Genomic DNA, 26,436 nt, shown 5'->3' on the forward strand with positions numbered 1-26,436 from the left:
TTTGCCTTTATGTTCCTCTATCGTATACTATGAATTTTATTCTTCTCTCGGGTACTATTTACCCCCCCTCACCATACATTTTCAGGGTCTCTTCTTTCTTGTTCTATTCTTGTTTTGCATGATATACTACCACTTCCAATTTCCGGTCTTTTGTCATGACCCTGGAATTTTTTTGAGAGCCTGCTCTGCATTAACCAATGTCCAGATGAAATCTTTATATATGTGTATAGTACTAATGAATAAAATCAAGTCAACAATGCCAGTCAAGACTTTTGCTGTTATTTTTCTGAAAAAAATAATTTGATGAGACGGTATTAAGACAAACATTTATTTGGTAAGGTATTTTATAGAAATAGACCCTAAAATCAAACAATTTCTTATTTAAACAAGAGAAAGCATAATCCCAATCTTTCCCCCCATCAAAGCCTACTCCATAACTGAAGTACCCCAAACCCATGAACTGTATTGCTAAAAAGGGGGAAAAAGACATTAAACTTCCACAGGAAGACTGTATAAATCTGGCAGTGGTTAAGTACAAATCAGCCTGTACCCAAGAATATTATTGAGCCTGAAAAATTAACGGAAAACCTAAAGTTACTTTGAATACTTCTCTGTTCTTAATAAGGCTCATAAAATTACTATGTATTAATTATGCAATGGAACTAGTTTCATTATGTAAACTGATACAATCAAAAAAGTAAAGTGGATAATCTGGATTTTAAAACCAATACAGGTAAATCACTAGATGTAACCAAAAACTTTAAACTTTAAAAAGACAGTCTTTAGCTCCAATTTAAAACAAACATTCAGGACTGGAATCCTCAGAATTTTCTAGTATCTTGAATATCCCCATCTTCTCTTTAATCGGTCCTGAGGCATTCATTTGATCTAAGAAAAAAATATATAAACAAATATTTATTTATTTTTTAAAAAGTATAAGAACCCAAAAAAGAATCTTAAAAGAGATGTTCAATATGTTGTCATGAGAAGAGTCTGTCCACAATTTAAAAACCTACAGAAATGTGGGGCACTTTATTCCTTAATCATTTATAGTCAACATAGCAAAAGTGAGAAAGTGTACTCCTCTTATTACAATGAGAACTGACCTCTAAGGAACAAACATCAGTTTGCTAATCAAAATCACTTCTGCTGAATTTAAGATACACGAGTATAGAGCACCAATTCGAAATTGCATTTTCGGATATTTAAAAAAAAAATAAAAAGCCCAATCATGGTTAGTTTAAAAGCTGAGGCAAGATACCATGACAATTATCTTCATACACATCCCCCACGGCTAATATGTGGTCTTTTACATTTTTTTTAAAAAAAGATTTTATTAAAAAAAATATTTTATTTATTTATTCATGAGAGACATCGAGAAAGAGTCAGAGACATAGGCAGAGAGGGAGAAGCAAACTTCCTGTGGGGAGCCCAATGTGGCACTGGATCCCAGGACCCTGGGGGATCATGCCCTGAGCTGAAAGCAAACACTCAGCCACTGAGCCACCCAGGCATCCCGCTCTTTTACATTTTTGTGAATGATAGCTACGGAGTGAAATCTCTACTGATTTTGAATGGCATTACTCCAATTTCTTTGGCTGTTGAAACATCTTTGTATGTTCACTGGCCACTTCTTTCCTGGTAACCACTCAAGTTGTCCATTTTTCTTGCTTTTAGTTATCTGTATGTAATACATACTTCCTGCCCATTATGTGTTGCAAATATTTCTGTGGTTTGTCTCTAATCTCTGTTTATGATATCATCTGTTTTCATACAAGTCTTTAAAGCAATAAAATCTATTGATTTAATTTTGTACCTTAATTCTTTCCCTCAGACGCCTGGGTGGCTCCCTGCATGAAGCCTGCTTCTCCCTCTGCCTGTGTCTCTGCCTCTCATGAATAAAGAAATAAAATCTTAAAATAAACTTAAAAAAAAAAATTCTTTTCCTGTTTTAAAATCATACATATAGGGGATCCCCTGGCTGGCTCAGAGGTTTGATGCCTTCCTTCGGCCCAGGGCGTGATCCTGGAGGCCGGAGAGTCCCACATTGGGCTCCCTGCATGGGGCCCGCTTCTCCCTCTACCTGTGTTTCTGACTCTCTCTCTCCCTGTGTCTCTCATGAATGAATAAATAAAATCTTTAAAAAATAATAAAATAAAATCATACATATATATGCCTATTTTTAAAAAGTTTCGCTTTTAATATTTAGGTTTTGACCAGTTAGATTAATCTATGTAGAATTTGCTGAAAAAAAAAAAAAAAAAAAGAATTTGTTGAGTATGAGGTCTCTCAGATGTTGATTAGAAATGTCCTTATATCATGCATTTGAATAATAGGAATTCCCTCTCTCTAGTCTGAATTGCCATTTTTGTCATTTACTGATTTTCCATTCAAGTTTGGTTGACTTTCTGGATTCACCAAACCACTGGTCCACTTATCCTATCATATGCTAATTCTGGTCTTGATTATTATGACCTTTATTTATTTCAAGATTATATTAATTTATTCATGAGAGACAGAGACAGGCAGAGGGAGAAGCAGGCTCCATGCAGGGAGCCCGATGTGGGACTCGATCCCGGGACTCTGGGATCATGTCCTGAGCCAAAGGCAGATGGCTCAACCACTGAGCCACCCAGGTGTCCTTTTTTTTTTTTTTTTTAAGATTTTATATAGGAGCCTGCTTATCCGTCTGCCTGTGTCTCTGCCTGTCTCTCTCTCTCTCATGAATAAATAAAATCTTAAAAAAAAATTTATATATATATTTTAAATTTTATCTTAATACATGGTATGGAATATTTTGTTCTTCAAAATTGTCCTGGCTCTTTGGCCTTTACTAATCTTCCATATAAATTTTGAAAACTGCCTGTCATAGTTCTTTAAAGAGACATATTGGGGCTTTATTTTTTTTAAGATTTTATTTATTTATTCATTAGAGACACACACAGAGAGAGAGAGAGAGAGAGAGAGGCAGAGACACAGGCAGAGGGGAGAAGCAGGCTCCAATGCAAGGAGCCCGAAATGGGACTCGATCCCGGGACCCCGGGACCCCAGGACCATGCCCCGGGCCGAAAGCAGATGCCAAACTGCTGAGCCACCCAGAGATCCCCTATTGGGGTTTTAATTAGAAAATCATATAAAGACTATTAAGTTAGGGAAGAATGACTTATCCTTTAACATGTACATATTTACCTATATTCATAATTCACCTCCATTAATATAGTTAAATCATGTACATTTATTCAGTCCTTCTAGGCTTCATAATTTTGCCCATAATGGCCTTAAAGAAGCTATTGGAATCATCTTATTTTCTTTCCTTTTTTTTTTTTTTTAATATTCTATGAATCAATCAATCAGACACACACAGAAAGAGGCAGAGACATAGGCAGAGGGAAAAGCAGGCTCCTCATGCGAAGCCTGAAGCAGAGCTTGATCCTAGGACCCCAGGACCACAACCTGAGCCAAAGGCAGACACTCAACCACTGAGCCACCCAGGTGCCCCTGAAACATCTGATTTTCAAAATAATTATTGCTGATACACATACTATTAATTATTAGCAACCTTCTCAACTTCTATTTTTTTTTTTAATTTTTTTTAAAATTTATTTATGATAGTCACAGAGAGAGAGAGAGAGAGAGGCAGAGACACAGGCAGAGGGAGAAGCAGGCTCCATGCACCGGGAACCCGATGTGGGATTCGATCCCGGGTCTCCGGGATCGCGCCCTGGGCCAAAGGCAGGCGCCAAACCGCTGCACCACCCAGGGATCCCCTCAACTTCTATTTTAAAAATCTCTAAATTCCCTAACTTTCTATGGAGATGATTATATTGTCTGCAAATACTACACTAAAACCAATTACTACTCCCCTACCTATTTTATTTTATACCATTAGTTAGGACTTCCTTGTAAATTATACAATGTTGTATACTGTACAGTGGGAATGAGAGCTGTTATCCTTGATTGCTCTTGATTTTAGGAATTTACTGGATGAATGCATTTTACCAGATTAACAACATTCTTCTCCCTATCTTTTTTAAAAAAGATATTTATTTATTTATTCATGTGAGAGAGAGAGAGAGAGAGAGAGGGGCACAAAGACACAGGCAGAGGAAGAAGCAGGCCCCATGCAGGGAGCCTGATGTGGAACTAGATCCCGGGTCTCCAGGATCACGCCCTGGGCTGAAGGCAGCGCTAAACCGCTGAGCCACCCAGGCTGCCCATTATTCTCCATATCTAATTTAAGAAAAATGGAGGTGAAAGATTTAAATTTTTGTATAATCTCTATACCTAATGCAGGGTTTGAACCTACACCCCAAGATCAAGAGTTGCACACTTCACAGACTAAATCAGCTAGGGACCCCTATATGGCTGATTTTTATTTGATAATATATTTAAGATTTGGCCATAGGACTCATCTTTCTCTTAGTTTTTCAAACTAAACATGCAAAGAATTCAAAATAGCTAAAACTTATTTTGAAAAAGAACAAAATTGAAAAGAAAGAAAAAGAACAAAATTGGATTCACTCTTCAGTTTCAATATTGACCACAAAGCTATAATCAAGACAGTGTGCTAGTGGCATAGGACTGACAAACAGACGAAGGGGCCAGAATTCATAGTACACAATTAAACCTGAAGATTTATGATCAATTGACTTATAATAACAGTGTCAAGGCAATTCGATAGGGAAAGAATAGTCTTTTCAACAAATGGTGCAATATGCACAAGAAATTTAAACTTTTACCTCATACTCTACACAGAAACATTAACTCAGATCCAAGAACTAAAACTGTAATTCTTCAAAGAAAACACCATGACCTTCACCAGGCAAAGATTACTTACACATGACATCAAAATCATGAGTAGTAACAAAAAAAGATCTAGACTTTATCAAAATTAAACATTTTTGACCTTCAAAAGACACTAATTAAGAAAAGTACAAGACAAGGGGTGCCTGGCTGGCTCAGTAGGTAGAGCACGTGACTCTTGATCTCAGGGTCATAGGTTTGAGAACTACACTGGGTGCAGAATTTAGGGGGAAAAAAACAAAACAAAAAAACACGTATTGGATAAAGGATTTACATCTAGAATATATAAAAAGAAGAGGTATTTGAAACGAAGTTGAAGACACCATGAAACTAAACTCAGTAATGTGCTCATAAATGTTTAATAATCCACTTCCCTGATGCCCTGCCCACCAAAAGGCCCTGATTTGTAGTTTTTTTCCTATCTCTATGGTATTAAATATCCCTACCATCATCAATACCAAGCTACCACCATAACAGTGTTGAACTAGGGTTCGGAAAAGATATGCAGTAGTACACCATTATTTAGTATTTCTACTCTATAGATACAATACACACAATCGAGAGCATAGATATTAGTACTGTTATAAACTAATTAGGAAATGATGAGTTAAAAATATTTAGTATATTTGTTTTCAAGAGAATTTATGGTTACCATTGTAGGCATCAACTCATTATTCTAAAGATTGATAAATAAAAGAAACAATTTATCCTGTACAGAGTAACCAAAGAGTTGATAGGGAAAAATTCTTAACTAAAACCATCAGGTTAAATAGAACATAGAACTTTATAATAAGATCAGCCTGAATCAGCTGGCTAATCTTAGCTCACTAAAAAGGAGAAACTCAGATATATGTGCCTCCTGGGAGGATTTAAACTACGACAACAGTTCCTTTGTCTTGGCTGCTAAAATAGCATCCATGGGGATCCCTAGGTGGCTCTGCGGTTTAGTGGTTGCCTTCGGCCCAGGACGTGGTCCTGGAGACCCGGGATCGAGTCCTGCATCAGGCTCCCGGCACGGAGCCTGCTTCTCTCTCTGCCTGTGTCTCTGCCTCTCTCTCTCTCTCTCTCGAATAAATAAATAAATAAAATCTTAAAAAGTAAAATAAAATAGCATCCAGACTATGGAAGACCTGGAAATGTCAGGATGTGAACCACAACCAAAATGACAAGTACCAACAGCACCCAGAAGGCCAGGGTAATGCTGGTAGCATCAACGCAGGATCAACTTCAAAAAACATCACCCAGGTTACTTTGGGAAAGCTGGTATGGTGCATTACCACTTAAAGAGGAGTCGGACCTTCTGCACATCTGCCAACCTTTATTAGTGAGCAGACACTGGCAAATAAATGCAGGAAAAACAAGACTGAAACTGATTCTACCACTGACAAAATGCAATCAAGTCACAAAGTTCTGCAGAAGGGAAAGCTCCCAAATCAGCCTGTCATCACAGAAGGTTAAATTCTTTAGCAGAAGAGCTGAGAAGATTAATAGTGGTGGTAGTGGTGGGGGATGTCCTGGTAGCTTAAAGCCAAATGGAAGGAGACTCATTAAACTCTAACAAGTGGGCAGCCCCTGTGGCGCAGCAGTTTAGCGCCACCTGCAGCCCGGCGTGTGATCCTGGAGACCCAGAATCGAGTCCCACGTCGGGCTCCCTGCATGGATGGAGCCTGCTTCCCCTCTGCCTGTGTCTCTGACTCTCTCTCTCTCTCTCTCTCTCTCTCGGTCTCTCATGAATAAATAAATAAAACCTAAATAAATAAATAAATGCTAACAAGTGCTTTTCTCAAAGAGAGAAAGAACAAAGTATTCCTAAGAAATGGAACCTGGATCTAAGCTTGTATAGCTATGTACATAGCTATTACCACTTTTCAGAAAATAAGTAGACTGAGGAACAAATCAAAGAACAATACAAAAGGGGTAAACAAACAAAAAAACCCAGCCAATTCCAGAATGTAGGTCATTATATAAAACAAACAATTCAGTTTTTGTCAATGACATGGTAAAAGTGAGGAAGGTGTTACGGAAGAAAAGAGAGTCAACAGTGAAATCTGGATCCTGAATTTAAAGATTTGAGACCACTGGGGAAATCTTGACATGGCCTAGGTAGATGATATCAAAGGTTTAGTGTCAGTTTTCTTAAATGTAATAACGTAATTACGACATAGTGACCATGTTTAAAGACATGTTCTCAGTAAAAGATGCCTGAGTGAAAGAGTAAAATCTCATAATTTAAAGATTCTGACAAAATTTTCACAATGAAAAAAAATATGGACTAGTGGCTGAATGAATTACATATAAGAGTATAGTATTACTATTCTCTCTTCTTACATGACTGTTTCAGTTTCTGTTAAAGAAAATAAAAGCATGATACTTGCCAATGAGATCACTTCGATCTAGCAACAACTCCAGATCTTTATCACTAATGACCTTCTCTCTTGATCCCTTTACTTCCCTGTAAGGAAACAAAATATTCAAGTCCTTATGATAAATCAAAACTGAATTACATTTTTCTCAAGTTAAAAAAAAGGCTTACCTTTCATAATCTCTAGATTTTAATAATTCCATTAATTCCTTAGGGTCTAAGAAATTCTTAGATTGATTTAATCCAGACTGACCACCTTTGAAATGATCTAGAAAAAATTTTCAAGAAATTGAAAACACTGAAAATTACTTTTAAAGCCAAAATATACATTACAAACCAGTAAAGAATGGCTTATGTTAAAAACAACAAGCAAAGTCAAGTGTTAATAAGGAAGAAAAGCAACCACAACTCTCATACTCTGCTGGTAGAAGTATAAAATGGTATGCCCACTTGGGGAAAAGTTTAGCAATTTCCTATAGGTAAACATACACTCATTCAAAGACCAAGAACAAAGGCATATGTCCACAAACTCTTGAGCAAACAAGAGCACCTTACTCATAAAAAACAAAATCTAGAAAACAATTTAAACATTAATAAAGAATGGATAAACTATTAACTTCTAATACACACATCAACAAATCTTAAAATACTATGAACAAAAGTAGCTCCATACATACAAATGAATTCACATATGAGATTAGGAAAACTTCTCTATGTGGCAGAAACTGAAACAGTGATTGCCTTTTACTGAGAGACAAGGGAACATGGAAAATGATGCACAAGGAAATGCTTTTGGATGAACCAGAGCTTTGTTACCTTGATCTGGAGAATAGTTACAAGTGTATACATTTGTCAAAATCCATGAATCTGTACACTTACCATCAGTATTTTACTGTATGTATATTACCTCAACAAAGTCATTACTTAAAAAATTCCTTTCAAATTGTTTTTTGATATAAATTTTTCAAAATGCTGAAAACGGAATTGGGAAAAGAAAACTAGACATACACTTTACTGAATTTAAATTATAGTCCATAAAGAAAATTTATCTCATCACTAAAATTTCTAAATAAACACAGGTGAAAAAATTTTAATTTGCACAAAATCTTATTAGAAAAGTTCTTTTTTCCTCCAGTGTAAATTCCAAGTACAATCTAAATGTTCAGTCAAGTTAAACTGAAGATTTCTAAAAGCTAACCCACATTTCCTTCAGTCATATATGTGAGACAAAGTATTTAAGTAGAAAGCAGGTAGAAAAGTAGTAGAAAACAAACTGATAGTGATTTTCAACATTATCATGTTCCTATTTCTCTAGGCTTCACAACTTATAGATGTTTTCAACTTTTGTTAAGATAGCCATAGAGCCAATTTCTCCAAATAGAATTTGATATTACACAAATAAAAGTAGAATCTTAGGGAACAAAATATAAAACACCAATGCCTTACTTACTCTACTTCCCCTACTTCTCAGAATCTTTTCTAGTTTATAAACACTGTATTTGTGCCTGGGTGACTCCGTCGGTTAAGTATTCCTCTTGATTTCAGCCCGGGTCATGATCTCAGGGTTGTGAGACTAAGGCTTGCATTGGGTGGGGTCCATGCTGGGCATGGAGCCTGCTTGAGATTTTCTCTCTCCCTCCCTGTCTATCCCCGCAATCTTCTCTCCCCATCTTCAAAAATAAAAACACACTATTTAAAAAATACTAGGTTTAAAATGATGAAAAGAATGTTCTAGAGCCAAATATTTTTTGAAAAAGTGAGTTCAACCAAGTAAATACATTTTTAATAGCGCTACTTCAATGTATTTTTAGTATTTAGTATACTGGACTTGTAAGAAGTGGCTTGAAGTCTTCGTAAAGTCTTTTGGCAGGTAATCTCTTACCAAGAATAAGCATTAACATCATGCCAAATCCCCAGGACAGAGGTTAAGATATAGCACTTTGAAAGTGTCCTGGAGTTTTCTCTGCCCCCTCTGCTCCTTATCTAGATACTACCATTAGTTTTTTCTTCATTTCTGTTTATAGTCATACAAACCTAGTATAGGTCTTTACAGCTGTAAATTCCCCACTATTTATTTTTTTAAGTAGACTTCAGGCCCAGCATGGAACCAAATATGGGACTTTAACTCACGACCCTAAGATCAAGACCTGAGGTGAGATCGAGAGTCAGATGCTGACCTAACTGAGCGACCTCTTCACTAACTCTAAATCCTACACTAAGTTGTGCCAATTTCTATTACAAGAAAATAACAGTAATGAAATCTCACAATATACAACAGACAACTGAAATAAGAAAAGTACTACAAAGTATTATTTACTTTTGTGGATGATCAACTTTTCCAGTTTTCTTTTAGCAGCTGCTCTTTCCACAATTTTCTGATCGATAGTATTTGCTGTGACAAGACGATATACAACAACTGGCTTTGTCTGACCAATTCTATGACATCTATCTTGGGCCTGAAGATCCGACTGAGGATTCTTAAAGTGATAGAGAAAAATAATATTTAATAATATTTAACAGTTTATTTATTATTATTTTAAAGATTTTATTTATTTATTCATGAGAGACAGAGAGAGAGAGAGAGAGACAGAGACCTACAAAGAGGGAGAAGCAGGCTCCATGCAGGGAGCCTGATGCGGCACTCGATCCCGGGACTCCAGAAGCATGCCCTGAGTCAAAGGCAGATGTTCAACCGCTGAGCCACCCAGGGGTCCCAATATTTAACAGTTTAACATTAAAGTTATTTAAACTCCTACTAAATGGGTAAAGTCAAATGCATGATCCAATCGAATCTTTTAAAGTCTCCTAACTCATTTTAGATTTCTAGAATGGTTCCAATGATAAAATATGTTCAAGTCTTTACATACAGGGCACTTGGTAATGATTTTTGTCTTAAGATGGGATACCCTTTCAAAACAGATAAACAAAACTGCAAAGCATACAATGAAAGATAATAGATAAAACCGCAAAATGCACATTGAAAGATAAAAAGTTCAGAATGGAAATATAACAGTATATTGCCATACTTCCAACTTACCCAATCACTATCATAAATGATAACTGTATCTGCTGCAGTCAAATTAATGCCCAGGCCACCAGCTCGTGTACTCACTAAGAAGATAAATACATCTGGATCTGTGTTGAAGCTGTGCATCTAAAAGCAGAAAAAAAAAAAAAAAAAAAAGTAAAGAATAACCAGCATTCTTCAAACTAAGTATGAATTCTTCAGTATCTACAGCACTTTCAATATGGAGTAAATAAATACTGAAAAACCCAGAAGTCATGAAAGTTGAAAAAGACCAATTTGCTGAAAAAAAGAAAGTTATCAGACTCCCCTCCCATGAAATTAAAAAAAAAAAAAAATCGCTAAGCATACCTACTGCCCAGGTTAAGACAGTAAACCGGGGAAGCACTCTAATCAATTTGATCTTTAGAGGGCCTTGAGACTGGGTAACTCAGGCCAGTCACACAGATACATAATGCCTATGTGACTAACCTTCAATGGAAACCCTGCACACCAAGGCTCAATGAGCTTCTCTGGCTTACTTCACATGTGCAGTTACAAACTGCTGCTGGGACAATTAAATGCTGCCTATGTGACCTCACTGAAAACTCACATCTAGTTTCTCCTAGACTTCACCCTATGTGAGTCAACTTTTTGCTGATTTTTTTTTTTAAGATTTATTTATTTATTTATTCATGAAAGACAGAGAGGCAGAGACACAGGCAGAGAGAGGGAGAAGCAGGCTCTGTGCGGGGAGCCCGATGTTGGACTTAATCCCAGGACTCCAGAACCACATCCTAGGCTGAAGGTGGCGCTAAACCATTGAGCCACCCAAGCTGCCCCTTTTTGCTGATTTTAACCTGTATCCTTTCACTCTAATAAATCATAGCAATGAGCATTAGAAATAAAAACAGAACTAACGCTAACCAAAAGAACCAAAGAGGAAAATTATTTTGTTATAACAATTAAAAGGTGTATCCACTGGAGACTGAATCAATCATTCAGATCTAGCAAATAATTAGCTTATAAACATCTTTTGCTTAGGTTAATTTCATTTGTTTTCCAAGCCCCTCTTTTATTAAGGACATTTTTGTTGGGGCACTCGTGTGGCTTAGTTGGTCAAGTGTCTACTGGAGGCTCAGGTCATGATCTCTGACCCTGGGGTGGAGCCTCACATCTGGCTCCCTGTAGAGGGAGCCTGATTCTTATCCACCTCTCTGCGGCTCCCCCTGCTTATGTTCTCTTTCACTCTAATAAATAAATAAATAAATTCTTAAAAAGGGGGGGAAGGAGCAGCCCGGGTGGCTTGGTGGTTTGGTGCCGCCTTAGGCCCAGGGCATGATCCTGGAGACCCGGGATCGAGTCCCACATCGGGCTCCTTGCATGGGACCTGCTTCTCCCTCTGCCTGTGTCTCTGCCTCTTTGGGTCTCTCATGAATAAAAATAAATAAGTAAATAAGTAAGTAAATAAATAAATAAATAAATAAATAAAAGATATTTTTGTTAAAAAAGAAAACTCACACATCACAAGGGAAGTTTAAGGAAGAATATTTAATAATACTATTTTTTTTAAAGCTTAGGTCATCTTTTCTTAAGATATAAGGACTGAACAACAACAAAAACCCCAAGTGGTTTCCCAGGAGATGGGGTAGGCAGGTAGGTTGCCTGAGAGAACTTTCTGAGCTGATGTTAAGTTGTTGTACCTTGATAGGAGTTTGGGTCACACATATATACATTCATTAAAACTCAGAAAATAAACACTTTCCTTTATTCACCTCAGGATATGTAAAATTTACCCAAAAAGACAAAATATGCTGAAATAGAAGTATCATCTATAATTTATTTTGAAATATCCCCCAAAAGATAAAATGTTAAGTAGATACAGAAATGGACTGATTCTTGATCACATGTATGTGACAAAAAAGGAATAGGATAGGCTAACAGCAGGTTCTCGGTGGATTTACAGGTGGTTCCTGTAAAATTCTTCAACTGCTATAGAGTTTAAATTTCTAGTGAAATGTTGGAGTAGAGGGAAGAGCCAAACTCAGGAGAAAAAAAGATCTGGTGGGATCCCTGGGTGGCGCAGCGGTTTAGCGCCTGCCTTTGGCCCAGGGCGTGATCCTGGAGACCCAGGATCGAATCCCACGTCGGGCTCCTGGTGCATGGAGCCTGCTTCTCCCTCTGCCTGTGTCTCTGCCTCTCTCTCTCTGTGTGACTATCATAAATTAAAAAAAAAAAAAAAAAAAAAAGAAAAAAAGATCTGGTTATCTCAATATCCTTACAGTCACAGTGGTAGTGAAGTAGGATATTAAGTCAAGTTGGACCAGAAAATATACATAATTTAAGAAACATTAAGGCTTACTAAATAAAAATGCTTATATTTTTGACCCTGCTACAAGGTGTTTAGTCTACCAATTTGAGGGTCTACTCTGAACATTACATTAGAAATCAAGACAGTTACAAAAGAGAATTTGGTACGTATGATGTAAGCATTCTTACATTTTTTTCTCTCTCTGAATAAGACATGGATCCATCAAGCCTGCTAAAGTTGAAATTTCTGAAGTGGCAATAATCCATCAAAATGTCCAACATTCTTGTCATTTGTGAAAAAAGCAGCACCTGAAATTTAAATATATCATAGTATCTGTATCAATTAATAAGAGGTAATTAAGCAACCAAAAATCCAATCAAAAGTACCACCTTGTGACCTCTGGCTTTTAGTTCTGGCAGCATTCGATCCAAAATTAAGAATTTCCCAGAATTTGTTACCAATTCTTCATCAATCTTAAAAGCAGGCAAAGAAGAACAGAAAAATCAGTCACAATAATTACTAGTAATCTGTCTTTTATCAAAATAAAATCCAGGTAAATAGTTCATTTTCAATGACAAGTCCCCATTAAACTTTAAATTAAAAAAAAAAAAAATTGAGGGACGCCTGCCTGGGTGGCTCAGCAGTTTAGCGTCGGTCTTTGACTCAGGGTGTGATCCCGGGGTTCTAGGATCAAGTCCCACACACCAGGCTTCCTGCATGGAGCCTGCTTCTCCCTTTGTCTGTGTCTCTGCCTCTCTGTGTTTCATGAATAAATAAATAAAATCTTAAAGAAAAATTGACCTTATTATTTGATCTTTTTAAATCAGAAGATAGTTCTTTCTCAAGGAAAGACACACTCTAGAATTTAAAATTGAGGGCACCTGGATAGCTCAATCGGTTAAGCACCCAACTCTTGATTTCAGTTCAGGTCATGATCTCAGAATCATGAGATCAAGCCCCACATGGGGCTCCACACTGAGCATGGAGGCAGCTTAAGATTCTCTCTCCCTCTGCCCCTCTCCTGTTTACACACACATACTCCCTCAAAAAAATAAATGACTTCACAAAAATGGAAATCAAATGAAGTCCCCCCTTGATTTATCCTCCCCGCTCCTCTCCCAAATGCTTTATTTTTAAAAAAAATTTTATTTGGGCCACGTGGGTAGCTCAGTGGTGGAGTGTCTGCCTTCGCTCAGGTCGTGATCCCAGGGTCCTAGGACCAAGTCCCACATCAGGCTCCTCATAGGGAGTGTGCTTCTCCCTCTGCCTCTCTGTCTCTCATGAATAAATAAAATCTAAAAAATAAAAAGATTTTATTTATTTATTTGAGAGAGAGAGAGAGAACATGAGTGGGGGCAGAGGAGCAGAGAGAGAAGAGGAAGACTCCTCACTGAGCAGAGAGCCTGGCACTGGGCTCAATCCCAGGACGCCATGATCAGGACCTGAGCCAAAGGCAGATGCATCACCAACTGAGTCACCCAGGTGCCCCTGAAAGGGTATTTTATAATAGGAGAACTGTAAGTTTAAACTTACTGCACAGATGTCGGAGTTTATTCTTTTTTTAAAGATTTATTAATTTATTTGAGTTGAGGGAGAAAGGGAGGATGGTAGAGAGAGAGAGACGAAGAATGAATTACAGAAATCAGAACAGTACACTATTAAATGGTATTCACCTTAAACTCCTGTGTGACTGGGTCTATAGGGTATTCAATCAAATATGGATGATTACAACACTTACGAAGGAGCATCATTATATTCTGCAGTTTCAGATTAACTTCAGATTCCACAGGGATATTTGTTTCCACAACAGCTCTACCAAAAACATAATCCATGAATGTGAGAAAGACAAAAAGGATCAGTTTAAAGAATACTTAAATTTATTTTAAACTCACACCTTTCTCGGTCTACTTCTGGCTGCATTTGACTGATCAGTTTTTCCAATTCATTAGGGAAATCATCTATTTTGCTGTAATTTATTGACTTTCTGGCTCGCCGTCTTGGTCGTCCAGTGGGACTTAGCTCAACGGTTTCTTTCTAAAAGTGAATTTAAAAAGGAATGTATGTTTAAAAAGCTATACCCTTAAATTCTAAACATATACAAAGTGGGTTGTAATTTCTTTAATGTGCAAATGTTTTTAGACATAAGAAAAAAATAATTGTCTTTCATCATCAAGTTTAGTGATTTCCAAAGGCATAAAATCAAGGATCTATAAATTTTGGCCAACTGCAAATGTCATGTGAAGTCGAATTATTTTAATGCTTACGACAGTATCAGAGAATTAGGGTAAATGCTTTCATATATTCGCAGAAAAAATTAAGGATGATGTAACGGTTTTGAACTTATATAAAGAAATTTAATAACTTAGGGCTAAATTAAGGGACTCCACATATTTGCGTTAGAGAGTATTTCTTTGGCTTTAACACTGCAATGAAATTCCTCATATTAAGTAATGATTATAAAGTTCTAGTAGCTAAAAAGACATATCCTCCCTTTAATTATAATAAAAATTGGGGAAGAGAATAGTTGTACAAAACAGAAATGTATAGAGCCACTAATGTTTTGAAACATAATTTACATAAACATAATTTAAAGGTCTTCTAGGGCAGCCCCAGTGGCTCAGCGGTTTACTGCCGCCTTCGGTCCAGGTTGTGATCCTGGAGACCCGGAATCGAGTCCCACGTCAGGCTCCTTGCATGGAGCCTGCTTCTTCCTCTGCCTGTGTCTCTGCCTCTCTCTCTCTCTTTGTGTCTCTCATGAATAAATAAATAAAATCTTAAAAAAAAATAAAATAAAGGTCTTCTACACTTTAGTTATAATCACATTCCACTTTAATCTTTTATAATATGGTAGGTGACTAAAGAAGGTTGTTCTTTCAAATAAGGTATTCTATTAAATTTTTTGGAGATCAATCACTTCCTATAAAGGGATTATGTACGTGGAGGGGAGACTGGTCTAGCTGAGAAAACTCTTACTATGTGCTTGTTCAAATATAAGTCCAACCCCAAATAGCATGATCAGGGTTAATCTAGGACACAATAACAAATTTTAACAAACATTCCAGATAACTATAAAGCAATTAATGCATGAGCCATCAACTGAATTTTAGTAGGATCACAGAATTACTAGGTGACAATTTTTGTAATTCAACTTATGCTTTATATGCTAGTTAGAACTAGTTACCCTCTACAAGTCCTAAAAAGAGGTAATAAGCACTAAGATTAAAATCAACCACGAAATTTCCAATGCCAACTGTTATTTATAGTTTATTTCAAATCTACACTCTACCTCACTGCATCCAAACATGTTTGCAATTGTACGGTTCACAATGGCTGTATAAAAGATCTCTTGTTTCTTTGAAAGTGGTGCATAAACAACTACTTCTCGTTTAGGAGGAACTTCAAGAGCAACATCAGATTTTAGTCTTCTCAGTAAGAAAGGTGTTAGAATCTAAAATTTAAACATAAATAAAACATGTGAATGTTAAGCATTCTTATGCTTTCAGGGAATACTCTCTCCACATACCTCTTTGTCCCTTCTCTTTTTTCCTTTATAAATACTATTAAGTTTTGAAAGGAGAGATAAAATATCTTCTTGAAATTTCTTCAGACCAGACCACATGACAAACTCATAGTTTTTATCTAAAACATTTCAAAATTTACCAATTTTTCAGAAACTCTAATATATCTTGAATATTTGAAAAAATAGAAAGATGACATTAATGCCTCTTAGGATTAAAGTTACAGCCCACAGCATTTAAAGTGAGGTTTTGGACTAGTAGAAAACTAACACACCAGGATGCTTGGGGGACTCAGCAGTTGAGTGCCTGCCTTCGAATCAGGGCGTGATGCTGGTGTCCCGGGATCGGGTCCCGCATCAGGTTCCCTACATGGAACCTACTTCTCTGCCTCTCTCTCTGTGTGTGGGTCTCTTATGAATAAGTAAAATCTTTAAAAAACAAACAAACAAAAAACCTAACACATATGGATGTGTGAATGTAGAAATGGATGTAGAAATGAGTTTCCTTCCCGGGGTTCTTAAACTTCAGGGGTGCCTGGGTAGCTCAACTCCTTAAGCATCCGACTTTGATTTTAGCTCAGATCTTCATCTCAGGGTCTTGATTTCAAGCCCCATGTTGGGCTCCAAAATACAACAAACTAGAAGTTCTAAAACTTCAAGCTTAAAATTCCTTTTATTCATCTTACTGTTGTGTGAGGACATGTAATTTTCACATTTATAAACACAGAAACAAGAGTTCTTTTAATTGTATATCCTTTATAACCTTACCTTGAAATATGAATTGATAACTGACTTACATAAAGAAAATTCATTTTAGGGCTTTGTACTTAAATACTCCACAGGTATAGAGCCAAGCACAGAGAGACCTTACCAGTGACAGAGAGGAATTACTAGCAGTTTAAGAAAGAAAAAAAAATCTGTAAATAGGAGCCCAGAAACAAATACACCAATTATCAGGGAAAAAAATACAAATGATTTGGTAGGGAAAGTATGATTTGGGATTTTATTTTTACTTGCCATTTTTGTACTATTTCACATTTTTATCATGAATATGTAAACTTTAAAGAAAAAAATTATAATGGATTTTGAATACAACTGTCAAAGCACAATTGAGAAGTTTTTAGGCTCACATATGAAAATGACTAGATCTTTGTTGGATTATGTTTGTCTAAAGTCAAGAAGAAGGGATCCCTGGGTGGCGCAGCGGTTTGGCGCCTGCCTTTGGCCCAGGGTGCGATCCTGGAGACCCGGGATCGAATCCCACGTCGGGCTCCCGGTGCATGGAGCCTGCTTCTCCCTCTGCCTGTGTCTCTGCCTCTCTCTTTCTGTGTGTGACTATCATAAATAAATAAAAAATTAAAAAAATAAATAAATAAAGTCAAGAAGAAAAGAAGGATGGGTGAAGACTGCAGGAAAAAAATATGGATCATGCAAGGAAGTGAATTACTCAAATATTACTGGCAAACACTGGGTAAAAAACACTCATTTTTTGGCTGATAAACCTATGAATAACCACAGGGATAAAAGGCATCTACATGAAAAGGACAAAATTTTGAAAAGCACTTTGAGCTCTGTTATAAAGTGACTTCGGGGGTAGGGGAAAAGCAAGGGAGAAAGTAAATCTGAGAGGTTCATTAATCTAGGGGGTTCCTTTTTTATTCTAGGAGTCCACATTAAGAAGAGTAAGACAAAGTCATAACCTGGTGCAGCATATGCAATACATTCTGTTCTCTTTCTTTAGCAATAATATCTTCAGCAGTTTCAGAAAGACTAGTGATATCAAACCAAGATTCAAAGCTGTAAGACAAAAAAATGATTACAAGTTAACCTATCACATAAATCAATTATATTGACATATAATTGATGTCAATAGAACTTGCCAAAAAGCTATCATTTTAATCCAACAACCTAGAAGAAAGGAGGTAATTCTAACTAAGAGCACAGGTTTGAGTAGGTTAGAAAGAGGTATAGAAAATAGTTAAATAATTGGCTTACCTACCTTTTCAAGTCATCAAATACATCTGGCAACAAAAAGTTTAGCAATGACCAAAGTTCTGACAAATTGTTTTGCAAGGGAGTACCAGTCAAAAGAAGCTTGTTATCTGCATTGAATCGTTTTAACTCCCTGATTAGACGGCATTTCATGTTTTTAATCCTGTGTCCTTCATCTACTATTAAGTATTTCCAATAGCAGTGCTAGAAAAGGAATTTAGGGAAAAACTTTAAAATGATGATCTCACAATTTTTCCTAAAAACAATTCTAAAAATAAAACCAGGGATGGATGTTTAACTTTATCAAATAACATTTCTGTATCTACTGAGATGATCTTATTTTCCTCTGATCTATTAAAAGGATAAATAAATTCCCTAAAACTGATGTATACCTGTGTTTCTAAAATAGACCTCAGGAGATCCCTGGGTGGCTTAGTGGTTTAACGCCTGCCTTTGGCCCGAGGCGCGATCCTGGAGTCCCGGGATCCAGTCTCATATCAGGCTCCCTGCGCGTGGAGCCTGCTTCTCCCTTTGCATCTCTCATGAATAAATAAATAAAATCTTAAAAAAAAAATAGACCTCAGTTGGCTATGTCTAATTAATATCCATCTACTTTTAGATTATTTATTAAAAAATTTTTAATTCACATTCTTTAGTCAAAGAGGTCAAGTCTTCAGTTGGCCTGGGGGGTGCAGTTTGTTAAGTGTCCAATTTGATATTGGTTTAGATTGTGATCTCAGGGTCATGAGACTAAGCCACGCATTGGCCTTTGCACTCAAGTGTGGAGTCTGTTTGGGATTCTCTTTCCTTCTTACTCTATCCCTCCCACTTGTGCTCTCTCTCATTCTCTCTCAGAAAATAAATAAATCTTAAAAACAATGAAACAAAAAACAAAACCAGCAGTCTGAGTTTCCCCTGTGTAATGCTTTGTCAGGTTTTAATTAGTGTTATACTAAATTCCTAAAAAAGAACTAAAAACTTTTATATATTTATAGCATGTTCCACATGCTCTGAAAAATTAAGACAATTTTCATTCTTGAGGCCTACATCTGAAATTGACACTCTCAAGGTGTTCTCCATTTCTTACATAACTATTGGGTTAGTTTAGCATTTCCCTTTCATCTGGAGGCAGTTTTAGTAATTTCTATCCTCACAGAAAGCCACCCATCTATTTTCATTAAGATATCATAAAAATTATTTTAATTTTTAAAAAAGATTTTATTTATTTATCATGACAGAGAGAGAGAGAGAGAGAGAGAAAGGCAGAAACACAGGCAGAAGGAGAAGCAGACTCCATGCAGGGAGCCCAACGCGGGACTCGATCCTGGGTCTTCAGAATCAGGCCCTGGGCTGAAGGCAGCGCTAAACTGCTAAGTCACCTGGGCGGCCCAAAATTATTTTAATTTCTCATTTTTCAAAACCTGGTAAAAAAAAAAAGTAAAAACAACAAAACCACAATCTTATTCAGAGCATTATAATATCAAAGGAGAAAAAAAAAACCTGTAGAAAAAGCAAAAATGACAAAAAAATCTTATTTTTATTATCTGTACTTTCTCTTTTATCTTGATCAGGCAAGCATAAAGTTCATCTCCAAGTAGGTATCCTCGGAGAATAGGATTGGCAAATTAGGGGAAGAGTATGAAATGGGGCATTTTTTGCATTTCATTTTACTACATTTATAGCAGAACAAAAAAGCTTTTTTTTTTTTAACATAATACTGACTTTATTTTTTTTTAAACAAGTATGTAGAAAACATACTTGTCAACACTTCTTTCTTGTGTTCTTTATTTTTTATTTATTCAGAGGCAGAGAGAGAGAGAGAGGCAGGCAGAGAGGCAGAGACACAGGCAGAGGGAGAAGCAGGCTCCATGCAGGGAGCCCAATGTGGGACCTGATCCTGGGTCTCCAGGATCACACCCCAGGCTGCAGGCAGCGTTAAAACGCTGTGCCACCGGGGCTGCCCCTACTGACTTTTTAAAAAGAAAAACAACTTGAGATTTCTTTTGCCGGTAATACCAAATAACCTGAATAAACCTCTCACTATAACACATCTACCATAAAAAAGCCAAACAAATATAAATGAATATACGAATGCAAAGAGAAAACCCAATTCAACAGAAATGAGGGTTCTGAAAAATGATTTATTAACAGATATTTCTGCTGCCACTCAGCAATAAATAGGAGCCCTGCACCCTGAAAGTGAAGATCCTTAAAATGATATCCTAAGGGGCACATGGGTGGCTCAGCCAGTTAAGTATTTGCCTTTGGCTCAGGTCATGATCACAGGGTCCGGGGATTAAGCCCCATGTCGGGTTCCCTGCTAAGGGCGAAGTCTGCTTATCCCTCAACCTCTGCCATTCCTTGTGCTCTCTGGCTCTCTCTTATCTGTCAAATAAATAAATAAATAACATCTAAAAAAATGATATCCTAAGTTCAGTGAAAGGGAGAATTACAAAAATTCTAGCCACTAGCAAATGGAATTGATAAGAAAGTTATCTGTTCTAATATGGGTGAGGTAGGGAGGTCAAAATAATTATATCTTCATGTTATATTATTTAGCAGAAAGCTGAAGTTTCAAGACACAATGTATCAATTATATCTATATACTAATAAAAATATTTAATACAGCAGCAGCATTCTCAGAATTGCTTTGAAGTCTGTATGCTTTTTCCTACACGCAGTGTATACTGCTTTTACTATGAAATAACACAATTGCAATTCATATTCCAAATTTCCTCTGGCACACAAGTAAAATTTGATATACCAACCAGAGGAAGGAAAAAGAAATTAGTAAAGAACCTGTATGTGATATAGGTGGAGCAGTAATAGAAAAGTGCAAATATCAAAAAATGAACAGGGAAAAAGAAAAACAGAGAGGCAATGAGCAAAGGTTAACTTTCCAACTATTTTGTAATGTGGGCACTGATAAATAAGTAGCTATGGCACACACAAAAAACAGGTATGCCATATATCCAGAAGTAGTATAAAAATAACTTGTCTTCATATATTCTATTCTTACTTAATTAAAATTAAATGGACAAGTTCTATATACTTAAAACATAAGTCAGGTATCTGTAACATACTCAGATTAGATTTATGACAAGCTGATATTATAGCTATAGGTCAAGTGCCATCAACTTTTTAAATTCTTGTTAGAGACTACAATCTTCTCTCAATCTATTAATATAAACTTATGGTTTCTAGAAGAATCTGTAGAACACAATCTATTGCTTTCACCAGAAAAAAAAAAAATTACACAAATGCTTATTGGATGGTAAGAAAGTGCTATGAACTAAGAAAAATGTGGTTTGTGGATTACTAAGAGTTTAATAGAAACCAATCGTACCTGTAATGCATTTCGGTCTCTCATGGCTATTTCAAATGAAGTAATTACCACAGGATGAATCTGCAGTGTCCCTTTTCGCTTGTGAATATTCTTTACCAATTTTCGACGTTCCTGCTGGGTCCCATGATACAACATAGTAGGAATCTAAAAGATTTTATATTGATTTATAACAAACTTTAGAATAAAATGCAAATATCAAAAATTTGGAAAATATACAATTAATCATTTAGGAGGAAAAAAAAGATAATTTAATCTTAGCTCTGTCTATAGCAAAATGAGTCAATTCCCTCTAATATTCTACTACTGTAAGAGAAAACAAGCCATAAAAACAAATCAGGTGTAAGGCAAGGATATGGCTAAGATGATACGTATAAATGGAAGGAAAACACCATAGAAAGAGAAATAATTTCTCTTTAAGTTCAGTCTTAAGTGAATGAAATTATCCAATGCACTGAAAATGATCCAGGGATATATTTGGCAAATATTTGAGATTACTAATACCTATTCTTCCATATACACATAATGTGGATTTTGCTAAAATTTGAAAAATAACTCAAGTACAGGTGCCTGGCTGGCTCAGAGGAGCATGCAGCTCTTGATCTCGAGGTCATGACTTTAAGCCCCATCCTGAGTGTACAGATTACTTAAATAAACTTAAAAAATCCTCAAGATAGTGTTTCTGTAGTGCAGAAACCATATAATTATAGTAACAATTCTACAATTGAGGCAACAAAATAAAATATGTGAAACTATAATATAGTCAACAAAAGGAAACACAGCTTACATCTGGTGTAAACCTCTGGAATTCAGCCATCCAGTTAGGAAGTGTAGACAAAGGGCCACATACAAGAAAAGGTCCAGGTACTCCTCTCTGAATCATCAATGCGATTGTAGCAATGCATTGAACTGTCTTCCCCAATCCCATTTCATCTGCTAAAATGCCATTAATTCCATTTTCCCAAAGCATCTGGACAAAATAATACACAATGTATTTAAATTCTGATATAAACACCTGTTGGATTAGCAATAGTTTATTTCTTCTTTTTACTCAAAGATGGTAATTATGGTAAGACTGACATTCATTGTTATAATAACAATTGTGGGAAGTTGGTTATCAAAGCCATAAAAATGCTGGCAGACTTGAATAAAACACTTGAATAAAATTTAGTGTAGATAAATTAGAAAGTATCTACACACAAAAGTTTCACATTTAATAATGAAACTTGAGGGGTGCCTGGGTGGCTAAGTCAGTTAAGTGTCCGCCTTTGGCTCAGGTTATGATGCCGATCCTGGGATCAAGTGCCATGTTGGGCTCTCTGCTCCGCGGAGAGCCTACTTCTCCCTCTCTCTCTGCCTGCAGCTCCCCCTGCTTGTGCTCTGTCAAATAAGTAAATAAAATCTTAAAAAAAACGAAACTTGGAACAACTCAAGTTGTGGTACAGCACATTAATAGGTTATTATGGGGCAGGCCCGGTGGCTCAGCGGGTTAGCGCCGCCTTCAGCCCAGGGCGTGATCCTGGAGACCCAGGATCAAGTCCCACATCAGGCTCCCTGCGTGGAGCCTGCTTCTCCCTCTGCCTGTGCCTCTCTCTCTGTGTGTGTCTCTGATTAAATAAAATAAAAAATTAAAAAAAAATAGGTTATTATGTAGAATGAACCAGTATCTTGTATTAAAATTAAGAATTCATTACCCTAAGCCATTCCATGCCTTCCACTTGGTACCATCGCATCACTCCTCCTGTGAAGTGTTTTGGTTGCTGAAAGGGTACTGGCTGTCCATTACATTTCCGAACTGGGTCAAAAAAGAATTTAGTGTTCTGCCTAACTGTTTGAGACAATCTATCTTTAATTATACTATTTGAATCTTTGTTTTTCTGAAGGTCTTCTACACAGAGATTAGAAGAGGAGCTTTCTTTCTGTAAAGAAACAAGCTTAATTAGAAGTTTGATACATAATGCTGTTACCTTCTATTTATCAGAAAACTTAATCAAAATTTACCTAGTCCTATAATCCATTAATCAAATATGGAGAAATAAAACCATTTGTGGAAGAAAACCTAAGAGACAGTTACCCCCATTCTCTCATAAGTGTAAAGCCATTGGAAAAAAAATCTGACAATAACTCTTTCAGATTACAGGCACATGCTATTGAAATGACCTTTATAATTTTACCTCCCATCCAAACCTCTAAAATTAGCTACTCAAGAATTTACTAGGGATCCCTGGGTGGCGCAGCGGTTTGGCACCTGCCTTTGGCCCAGGGCGTGATCCTGGAGACCCGGGATCGAATCCCACATCGGGCTCCCGGTGAATGGAGCCTGCTTCTCTCTCTGCCTGTGTCTCTGCCTCTCTCTCTCTCTCTCTGTGTGACTATCATAAATAAATAAAAATTAAAAATAAAATAAAATAAAAAAAAGAATTTATTAAACTATTTTCTTAATAGTAAGTTCTTTCACCCAAAGCAAAGATAATGAATAATGTCTGTAAAAAACAGAAATGAGGGCAGCCCCGGTGGCGCAGCGGTTTAGCGCTGTCTGCAGCCCAGGGCGTGATCTGGAGACCCTGGATCGAGTCCCATGTCAGGCTCTCTGTATGGAACCTGCTTCTCCCTCTGCCTGTGTCTCTGCCTCTCTCTCTCTGCATCTCTATGAATAAATAAATGACATCTTAAAAAAAAAAAAAAAAGAAAAAAGAAAAAAATTTTCCTTTCAAGGAAACAGAAACATTTACTTCCATCTAAATAATTACTTAAAAAAAAATAAATTAAACAAACAAATAAATAAATAAATAATTACTTTCATTGCAGGAAAGGGGGAAATTAAGTAAAGTTTAAGAACTAACTACATCACACTTGAGTATCAACTTATCTGTAGGGACTCATTACCAACCTATGACCAATGACAGATTTTATTGGTTAGCGATGTCCACAGCCCTATATTAAGAATGTGAACATGAGGATTGAGTCAATTGAGATGGGAAAGTCTTATAAATGAGAAATACCAAAAATAATGCCACTAGATATTCAACTGGAAAATTACAAACCTGAGTTTCACTATTCCATACATAAAAGTAATCAGTGATGAGCATCCCAAACATCAGAACCAGAGCCGTAAAGCTTTTAGAAGAAAATAGAGGGCAGCCCCGGTGGCGCAGTGGTTTGGCGCCGCCTGCAGCCCGGGGTGTGATTCTGGAGACCCAGGATCGAGTCCCACGTCAGGCTCCCTGCATGGAGCCTGCTTCTCCCTCTGCCTGTGTGTCTGCCTCTCTCTGTGTGTGTGTGTCTCTCATGAATAAATAAATAAAATCTTAAAAAAAAATATATTGATAACCTCACGATAGGCAAAAATTTATTATAAAAGGCAAAAACGCTCTAACCACCAAAGTCCAGGGTGGGGGAATGATAAACTGAGCTACTATAAACCTTTAATGAAAGTTCTGGGGAGCCTGGGTGGCTCAGTGGGTTAAGTGACTCCTGGTGATCTGGGATCAAGCCTCACTTTGGGGCTCCCTGCTTAGCAGGGAGTATGTTTCTCCCTTTTCCTCTGCCCTTTTCTCTGCTACGCTCTCTCACTCACACTCTATCAAAACAAAAACAAAAAAAACAAACCAAACACCTAAAAGTTCTGCCTACTAGAAGATACCGTTAAGAAAATGAGTAGACAGGGATCCCTGGGTGGCGCAGCGGTTTAGCGCCTGCCTTTGGCCCAGGGCATGATCCTGGAGACCCGGGATCGAATCCCACGTCGGGCTTCTGGTGCATGGAGCCTGCTTCTCCCTCTGCCTCTGCCTCTCTCTCTCTCTCTGTGTGTGACTATCATAAATAAATAAAAATTAAAAAAAAAAAAAAAAAAGAAAATGAGTAGACAAGCCACAAACTGAAAGAAAGTACAGTACATAAATCTGACAAAAAACCTATACAGGACACCTGGGTGGCTCAGCGTGTGAGTGTCTGCCGTCAGCTCAGGGCATGATCCCGGAGTCCCGGGACGGAGTCCAACATTGGGCTCCCTGGATGGTGCCTGCTTCTCCCTCTGCCTATGTCTCTGCCTCTCTCTCTCTCTCTCTCTCTCTCTGTGTCTCTCACGAATAAATAAATAAAATCTTTGAAAAAAACATAAAAAGAACCTATACATTATATAAAGAACTCCTATATCAACAATAAAAGATATCAATAGAAACTTCTATAAACTGTATAAAAGAAAACACACAGCCATTAAGAGGATGAAAATATGCTTTACATCATTAGTAATTACGAAAACACAAAATAAAACCATACAAGATTCATTCACATTCAGTAAAAAGGCTAAATAAAAGACTAAGTGAAATGCTAGAAATAATATCAACAGAAACTTTTGCATATTGCTGTTAAAGAGTGAAATGCTGTGTTCAAGAAGAGATCCTTATTTTCTTATAAAGTTAAACAAACATTTATGATATGACCCAGCAATTCCATTCCTAGGTATACAACCAAGAACATGAAAGCATGTCCACACTGACTTGCACACAAATTATCATGGAAGTCTTATTCATAAGTCACAAACTGGAAACAACTCAAATACCTATCCAGAAAATGGATAAAGAAATTATAATATTCATTCAATGGGATTCTACTCAGCGATTAAAAAAAAAAACTAGTAGTTAACAATATAAATGAGTATCAACTATGTTGAGTAAAAAGTAATAGGAAATAAAAGACTACATATTTAGATTTTACTTGTATGAACTAGTCTGTAATAAAAGTTAAAAAATTGGGCAAAACTGGTCTGTGACAGAAGTCAAAAAGCAGTTGGCTTCTAGGTTTGGTGGTGGGAGAAATGACTGGCAAAGGATACAAGGGATCCCTCTACCATATGAAAACGTTCTAAATCTTGATTTGGGTGATAGTTACACAGATGTATATATTTATCAAAATTCATCAGAATTAACACAAGCATTGTATACATTTACTTACTGCATATTATAAAATGGTCAAAATTTCATAGCAAATCACGGGAAATGAGATTGAAGCTCTATCTTTAAAAAATACAACTGAATATTTTAAAAATACATGCTTAGGGACACCTGGGTGGCTCAGCAGTTGAGTGTCTGCCTTTGACTCAGTG

General features: G+C 36.7%; 1 protein-coding gene across 3 annotated transcripts in view; it reads right to left on the reverse strand.

Moving 5' to 3' along the window:
* Nucleotides 1-314: 314 nt before the first annotated feature.
* HELLS (helicase, lymphoid specific) overlaps nucleotides 315-26,436 on the reverse strand; it is a 44,661-nt gene continuing 18,539 nt past the window's right edge. For 2 of the 3 annotated variants that reach the window (XM_072805989.1, XM_072805990.1), the window contains 15 exons: nucleotides 23,027-23,251; nucleotides 22,120-22,302; nucleotides 21,336-21,479; nucleotides 17,997-18,193; nucleotides 17,698-17,794; nucleotides 15,767-15,928; nucleotides 14,375-14,514; nucleotides 14,154-14,292; nucleotides 12,870-12,953; nucleotides 12,669-12,788; nucleotides 10,203-10,319; nucleotides 9,483-9,642; nucleotides 7,337-7,433; nucleotides 7,179-7,255; nucleotides 315-888 (listed from right to left, as the gene is read on the reverse strand). In XM_072805989.1, coding sequence (XP_072662090.1) covers nucleotides 794-888; nucleotides 7,179-7,255; nucleotides 7,337-7,433; nucleotides 9,483-9,642; nucleotides 10,203-10,319; nucleotides 12,669-12,788; nucleotides 12,870-12,953; nucleotides 14,154-14,292; nucleotides 14,375-14,514; nucleotides 15,767-15,928; nucleotides 17,698-17,794; nucleotides 17,997-18,193; nucleotides 21,336-21,479; nucleotides 22,120-22,302; nucleotides 23,027-23,251 — 2,037 coding nt within the window. In that variant the 3' untranslated portion in view covers nucleotides 315-793. The remainder of the gene's footprint in view (nucleotides 889-7,178; nucleotides 7,256-7,336; nucleotides 7,434-9,482; nucleotides 9,643-10,202; nucleotides 10,320-12,668; nucleotides 12,789-12,869; nucleotides 12,954-14,153; nucleotides 14,293-14,374; nucleotides 14,515-15,766; nucleotides 15,929-17,697; nucleotides 17,795-17,996; nucleotides 18,194-21,335; nucleotides 21,480-22,119; nucleotides 22,303-23,026; nucleotides 23,252-26,436) is intronic. The other variant, XM_072805991.1, reaches the window with a different exon arrangement.

This window comes from Canis lupus, chromosome 29 (assembly GCF_048164855.1).
Source record: "Canis lupus baileyi chromosome 29, mCanLup2.hap1, whole genome shotgun sequence".
Classification (NCBI taxonomy): Eukaryota; Metazoa; Chordata; class Mammalia; order Carnivora; family Canidae; genus Canis; species Canis lupus.